Source organism: Sesamum indicum, linkage group LG13 (genome assembly GCF_000512975.1).
Source record: "Sesamum indicum cultivar Zhongzhi No. 13 linkage group LG13, S_indicum_v1.0, whole genome shotgun sequence".
NCBI lineage: Eukaryota > Viridiplantae > Streptophyta > Magnoliopsida > Lamiales > Pedaliaceae > Sesamum > Sesamum indicum.
Window position 1 is genome coordinate 1,743,045 of NC_026157.1, and position 7,698 is coordinate 1,750,742.

Sequence of the window (7,698 nt, forward strand, 5' to 3'; positions counted from 1 at the left end):
TCCCTTTGATCAATCAGTTGAAAAGCCTTAAAGTATTAAAGTCGAAATCCATATTTATATCTAAATGTGTGCATGTATAAATGCCATTATATATAATTGTATGAGCAACTCGAATATTTTTCCTTTTTGAAAATAATATAGTGATGCATGTTATAAACATAGACGATAATTCGTGTTTTAATTATTAAAACTAATTTTTTTTTTAATTATCTAGTTTGTCTTGACACCAAAATTTAGTATATATTTCTTATTTTTGCCTACAAAAGTAACTATTAAAAGTTTGTAATGTCAGATCATGAATTGGTTCAACTAAGATAATATTTTTTGTCGGAAAAGAAACAAATTTATCTTGGAAAGTAACTAACACCTTTTCTTGCACTAAAAAAAAAAACGATTTGGAATGGAAAATTTGAAGTGGGCAATTATATTTGAAATGGATCTTCAATGTTGATGTCATCTAACTTTCCAGGTGAATTTTCATATTTTTGTAACCGGACTCATTCCAATTATTTTATTTTATTTAGTTTGTGAGCTTTAATTATCCATAAAATGCAATAATAATATATAATTATAATGCGACAAAGATGACAAAAAATAAATAATATCATGTTCCAATATCCATCTAAAAAATAAATTTTACATTCTTAATACGTCATTTCCTCATCCTTGAATTAGATTTGTCCAAAACTTCAAAACATGTAAGATAGTGTCAGTCTGATCGTATCTAACGGTCTGATTTAATATCGTATAATACGACTGAACGAAGCATCCATCTAAAAAATTAATCTTACATTTCATATATAATATCTCAACATCTGTAAACCCGATTTATCCAAAACTTTAACACATCTGAAATTATATCAGTTTGGTTATATTTAATGGCCTAATTTGAAATGAATGATTCGGCAACACCCCCACAGAATTCACAGCTCGACAGGCTGCCAAAGCAAATGGAACTTTTCTCCAAATGCTACAAGAAGAAGGCCAACGATAATTGAAGTGGGCGTAGGACAGAGAAAGTTGCGGTAAGTACATCAAAATGAAAACACTTTGATAATCATTTATACTTTTACTAACTAAATTTGTCTTATTTCAGGAGATCTTCCAGTAGTTGTTGAAGGACTAGCAGGCCCAGACACCCGCTGATGGGCATGTTCCTACTGCTTCAGCAAGCTTTGTGGCCCAGATGACGGAGCAGCTGTGAATCACGATAGTTGGTGACCCAAACAAGGGATGCGTATTCAGTTTGAGTTCAGCTGTGCATATGCCTTTTATTGGAACATGATATAGGACTGCGCCACTGCATCATCATTGACCACAGATCTAGAGACCCTCAGCCTGTGGCAGCGTATGGAGAGGATGGAGGGGATGATGATGCATAGATGACACACTTACATATCCCTCCCATGTTCGAGCCTCCCCAGCCTCCATTCGATGACCTAATCGCAGTTGGCGAACCTGGTGATAACGAGGAGCAAGATGAGGAGCCTGATGGAAGAGAAACAGATTACATTGATGAAGGGAAAAATCATGCCAACAAGGAAAGAGCAATATTCCTAGAAAAAAAGGTCTAAGGTCAAAACTTACCAAATCAACATGCCACAACAAATACCGAAATAACCCTAGTCAATGAAGCTCAACCGAAATACCCATCTCAAAATTTTGGTCCCGTGTCAAAGCCAATTTAATTTTTTATTTTGTAAGCTAACTACGTTCCAAAAGTCATTACAAATTTGTTGCCAATTTAATTCACAATATTTGCAACCACCAGATATATCTGTCTCTAGTCTGCTGTAAAGTTGGGACATATATATTTCTCCCATCCAAAATTTGTCCGACACTATTAACAAAAATAGGAAACGTCGGGTCCCAAAACCGTCCCAAAAACCAACCCTCAGCGCAATATTATACATATCGGCCGCAAAATTCCATCCCAAAAAATAGTTGTTTTTGTAGTATTATATTTAGAGCGTGGAAAGTGCAAATTTCCCATATAAAGCGCAAGAAACGGAAGGAACATCCAAACTTACAAGATCATATACAAGATAATATCTTTATTCGAAAATATCATGTAAATTCAACTTTTCCATCATAAGCGACACCAAGTGATGATTCAATTCAATTTTTATTTCTAAATAGGGTTACATTGCTTCATTTGTTGAACCAAATCCAGCTAAATTTAGACATGTTAAGTAATATATAACACAGAAATCAAATACTGATTTACGCTATTTTATGAAGAGTACTGAAGAATCAAAGTGACTGAATTTTGGGTTGTTAAGTTGAAGAATGCAGCAAGAACTATACTGCTTATTTGACATTGAATTCTCCACTTGCATGAGCTTGCTTCACTTGCTTCTCATACTCGTCTTCTTCTTCCTCTTCCTCCACAGCTTCTTCATCTTCCTTATTTTCCTCTTCTTCTTCTCCTCCCCACCCGAACCCGGGCACCGGCCTAGACGAGGGCGGGGGATTTCTCGCTTCGCTCACAATTTTCATAATCTCGTCGATGCTCTGAAGGGAAAAGCTGGGATTATCTTTCTTGTAATACATTGCCTGATTAGCTTCCGAGAGTTCCTTGGGCAAGTTCTTCAAGAACCATGGATGGCTCTTGATCTCCTTTATATTGATCCTCTGTGTACAACTTAATCACGTTAAGATCGAATTTGCATTTCAACCCCTGTAAAAATACTAATAAGCATAAAATCCTCTTAAACAAGTAAAACGACAATGCGATCTCTAAACTTTTTAAAAAGAAGCTCACTGCCTTCCGTTTCAAGGATTGGCGTTGCCGTTTTTTTGAAAAGAATTAGGAGATCGCGTCGCCCTTTTTCTTCTTGAAGAGAATTTTTTGCCTATTAATCTTTTCAGGGTAGTTTATATCTGTTGCATTCAACCATATATAGTAGAATATGTGTACGTATATGCATACCCTGGAAGGATTGGCGACAAAAATACGCGAGAGAAGATGCCTGCAATCTTGAGAGATATGGACATAGTCTGGGATTTTGTATTGAACAGCCATTATTCTCTGAAGAATCAAGAAATTGAGTAAATAAGTGAAGAGTGTGTGTGTATATATATATAGAGAGAGGGGGTGAATAGCAATTTAATCTCCTGTGATATTAAATTGAGCACATTACTCTCTATGAAAAAAATATAACAATTTACCCCATGTACTTTATAAAATGAAGTAATTTATCTCCTTATACAGAGAGGTAAATTGCTTCATTTTAAAAATCATAGGAGGGTAAATTGTTGTATTCTAAAAGATGCAGGGAGGTAAATTCCTATTTATTTTTTTATAAGGAGGTAAGTTGCTCATTTGTAATATCACAAGGGGGTTGCTTGCATTTTTCCCTATATATATATATATGTTTGACGTAGTATTTTGAATTAATGCTGCATGTCGAAGTGAAAGAGATTGGGAATGAATAGATTTAAGGTAAACTATACAGCTTTCTACTCTCATATTTGATATAATTATAAATAATTTTTATTATTTCAGAAATTATAAATATCCTCTTAAATAAAAAATAATTATATAACTCCTACACCATGTACCTTACTAAATTATTCTTTTTATAAAAAAAGAAAATTTGGAGAAATGTAAAAAAAGTTGAAGGTGGATTATAAAATAAATAAATTTTATAGGGCATATTAGTTCATAAAAATATTTTTAAAATATTCTAAAAAAGACATAATTCAAAACAACATTTTAATCGGTTTACTACAAAAATTCAATTGAAACTTAGACTAACAAAATGGACCCGTTGTTAGACGGACGTTAAAATAAGAAGGATATATATATATGTTTTTGAAGGGAGAAATGCAAGCAATCCCCTTGTGAAATTGTAAATGAGTAAATTACTTATTTATAAAAAATATATATATATATATTACGATTTACCACCCTATATTTTTACAAAATTTATAACCATTTGTATTTATGTATACTTACTGAAATTGTCTTTCTGAAGTTCTTGGGGTCATCTGGATCTTCAAAAGGATAAGCTCCAACCAGCATCACATAGAGAGTAACTCCACAGGACCATACATCTGCCAACTGTTCCAAATTATGAAATCTCCAAGTTATTAAATTAATCCTACTAATTAATACTACTTTTTAATAATTAATGTCAATTGAATAATTGTTTGGAGTAGAGTTAACACAAAGTGTAGTTGTGTATCTATTAAGTGACACTATCAACGTCTGAATATTTGCTGAGAAATCAAGCATCTTTGTTCACACTCAATAATAAATTTAAAGTATAGTATACTTATAATAATACTATTAAAATTGACATTAATATTTTATATATCAATCCATCTATACTATTTATTAACGGAAAGACCCCTACAGGGAGGTAATATGCTCCCTATATTTTTTAAATTGAAGCCATTTACCGTCATGTATAAAGAGGTAAATTGCTTCATTTTAAAAAGTACAAGATAAATTGCTATTCACTCTCTATATTTGTATCTCTCTCTCTCTATATATATAAATATAAGAGCTTCTCGAAAGCAACGAAAATGGGCAGAGTATTGGAACTTACCTTGCCATCATATTCTCGGCGGGAGAGAACTTCGGGTGCTATATAAGCCGGTGTTCCCACCGTCGACTTGGGTCTTGAGTGCAGCACCGATGACTGAATCACCACGTAAAACATAATTATATTAATAGTGAAATACTCAGTGATAATTTTACAATTATTGTTAAAAATATCTATGCTATTATAAATTTTTTCTTATCCTATTTATTTTTGAATGCTCAAATTTATTTTTTAATTCATTTTGACCCTTAACAAAAATTGATCAAAAAATAGTAATTTTAATGTTTTTAAATAATTACACAATTATAATTTTTTTCCTCCCAACTTATTACTCTACGTTTCTATCTTACCTTACTTCTCTACATCTCTTTTTCTCACAAATTTCTGTAATTTTAATAAATCAACAACTAAATAAACTCTCATTCCCTCAGATTTGGTGCAATTACACGTACACCTCATATGGTTTGAGAAATTACTTATAACACCCCTCATATTTATTTTTTCCGTCTTACCTCACTCTACATTTTTTATTTCTTACGGACTTCTTTCTTTCTCATTCCCTAACTTTATGATTGTTCACAAACTTTATTTTTCTCATCTCAAATTAATCAAAATTCTTTTTTATATGCTTGTAGGGACTGGGTACAACGGCGTCCAGTATATCATACAAAAAAATGATTTTGGTATGTCAATATATAATTATTAATGACAACTTTTATCAAATATAGAGATTTCATTAAATACAAGTATGAAACTTATTATTCTGAAAAAAAAGAAGTACATAACTTATATATACATATATGATAATTTTATTAAAAAATTACAATTATTTATTTATTTTTTTAAAGTGTTTCCACAGTTATTAGCAGTATCCGAGGTTTAACTAGATTCAAGAAACAGTGCAAACCTTGGAGTAGCCGAAGTCGCAGATCTTAAGGCGTGGCGCTGGACTTCCATCTAAAAGCGTGTTTTCCAATTTCAGATCTCTGTGGCATATTTGCTGCAAAGTGTCAAAATAATTAGCAAACAACGATAACCATTATTTAGTTTATCAAACACAGAATTATCAAATTTCTTTTATATTTATATATTTACCATGGAGTGGCAGTAGGAGACTCCAGAAATCAGCTGCTGAAAGAAGTACCTTGCCTAGAGTAATACACATTCAAATCCATATTTAGAAAAAAATAATTAAAAAAAATAAAGATAGTATAATAAGAAGAAATGTACATAAATTTTATTCTTTTTTTTTTAAATGAAAAATGGAATAGGAAAACGGTAACGGGGGTGCGATAAAATAAGACTGAATTGAACTGAATCGAACCGAACGAGAATTTTCATATTAGATAATGAAATAATTAAATTAATTAATCGGATGGATTTCATTTACTTGTCTGAGTATTTTATTGGAATTTCAGCTCGGCATGTATATTTTTTTTTTTTGCGATTTTAGAACTCTTATTAATAATATATTTTAAATATGAAAAATTATTTATGATATGCACACTGGGGCAACACGCCACGACAACTAATTTTGAAAAAAGAGAAGCAGTTTTTCTTATCTTTATTTGACTCACACAGAATTCTGGATTCAATCGATTTAATACTATCAAAATTCTTCAAACATATATATGTATATATATATATTTATATACTAAAAGAGAAGAATGAATTATATCGATCCCCTAAGGTTTTTAATTACACAAACATTTCATGCTCTTATAAAATTATTTTACATCTCGACACTTCCTCAAGACCAAAAACTCTCAGAGTGCGTACTTGTAATTTTAAAAATAATAAGAGTGTTCGTAACTTTAAATCTAATTTTAAAAAGCATCGATATAATTTATAAAAAAAAAAGAAAATCTTGAAAAATCTGACCTCGTTTTCACTAAATCTACCGGCAGTACAGATGCGGTCAAAAAGCTCTCCTCCGGCAGCATACTCCATCACGATGGCCAAATGTGTTGGCGTCAAAACCACCTACCATTTAAATTGTATAAAAAAAACATCAAATTTCGCAAAACAAAAAAAAAAAAAAAAAGGTGAAAAATCAGGAAATAATACCTACTCAAATAATTTTAAAAAAAATTCAATCAAAAACTACAAATAATAAGTTAAAAAAAAAAAAAAATTAACCTCTTTAAACCGAATTATATTCGGATGTCGAAGCGATCGGTGGTTTATAATTTCTCTTGCCACATTTTCATCAATCTGCATAATCCCAGAAAGAAATAAAAAAATTATTATTATTATAATAAATAAAAAAATAATTAAATAAGTTGAATTACCTTATGTCCTCGTTCTATGTACTTCATGGCAACAAGCTCCTTGGTTTCTTTGTGCCTTAAGAGCCTTGCTACTCCGAAATTCCCAGCTCCCAAGTTCTTCACCAGCTCGTATTTCTCCATTTTTAGACTGTATGTATCGATCTATAGTTCGATCGATGTACGTAATATATATGTATGTACACTGTGTGTATTCAGACGTATTTGATCAGAGTATGTATGGGCTGTATATGAGTAATGAGACTATGACTACACACTCAGATTCACGCACATACACACACTAGTCAGTATCATCGCACCTTCACGAAACTATGTATATATAGGGTTGAGATTCAATGTATTATCCTTTGTGTTATATATAAAATAAAATAGTAATAACTCACTCTTCTTGTATATATTAGTGACAAGTTGAAACCCTCTTTTTGCTTCTTGCTATGTTCACAAACATTTCATTTTCTTTTTTTTTTTTGTTAAATATTTGAATAAATTGCATTGATATATATATTGAGGTTAGATCAAAATACAAAATATATATATATATATATATATATTTTGTGTGTTTTTCAAATGACAATTGCACTGTTTGAGGTTGTATAAGTACAATTCTTTTATACAAATACTTTCCTCAGTTACATTACAATAACACCCCACAGGGGGTGTGTCTGTAATTTTACAAATCACAGAAAAAGTGTTTGTGTATCATAACTTAAGTTCACTATATTTTCAATTATATTGCTTTTGGAACTCTCGAAAACAATCCCATAATCTACGAAATTTTCATTCTCGATCCTCTTGTCAACTTTCATTAGAAAATTGGTGATAAAAAAAAAAAACCCATAAGTCACGTAGCGTTATCC

The 7,698-nt window shown here is 31.2% G+C and overlaps 1 protein-coding gene across 1 annotated transcript; it reads right to left on the bottom strand.

Annotated features, from left to right (window-relative positions):
* On the bottom strand, nucleotides 2,077–7,140 carry LOC105176115 (serine/threonine-protein kinase SAPK7). The gene is made up of 9 exons (XM_011098821.2): nucleotides 6,845–7,140; nucleotides 6,693–6,767; nucleotides 6,435–6,536; nucleotides 5,649–5,702; nucleotides 5,461–5,553; nucleotides 4,557–4,649; nucleotides 3,962–4,066; nucleotides 2,933–3,031; nucleotides 2,077–2,634 (listed from the first exon to the last, which is right to left on the bottom strand). The coding sequence occupies exons 1-9, from the start codon at nucleotides 6,962–6,964 to the stop codon at nucleotides 2,311–2,313; spliced, it is 1,065 nt and encodes a 354-aa protein (XP_011097123.1). The 5' UTR covers nucleotides 6,965–7,140; the 3' UTR covers nucleotides 2,077–2,310.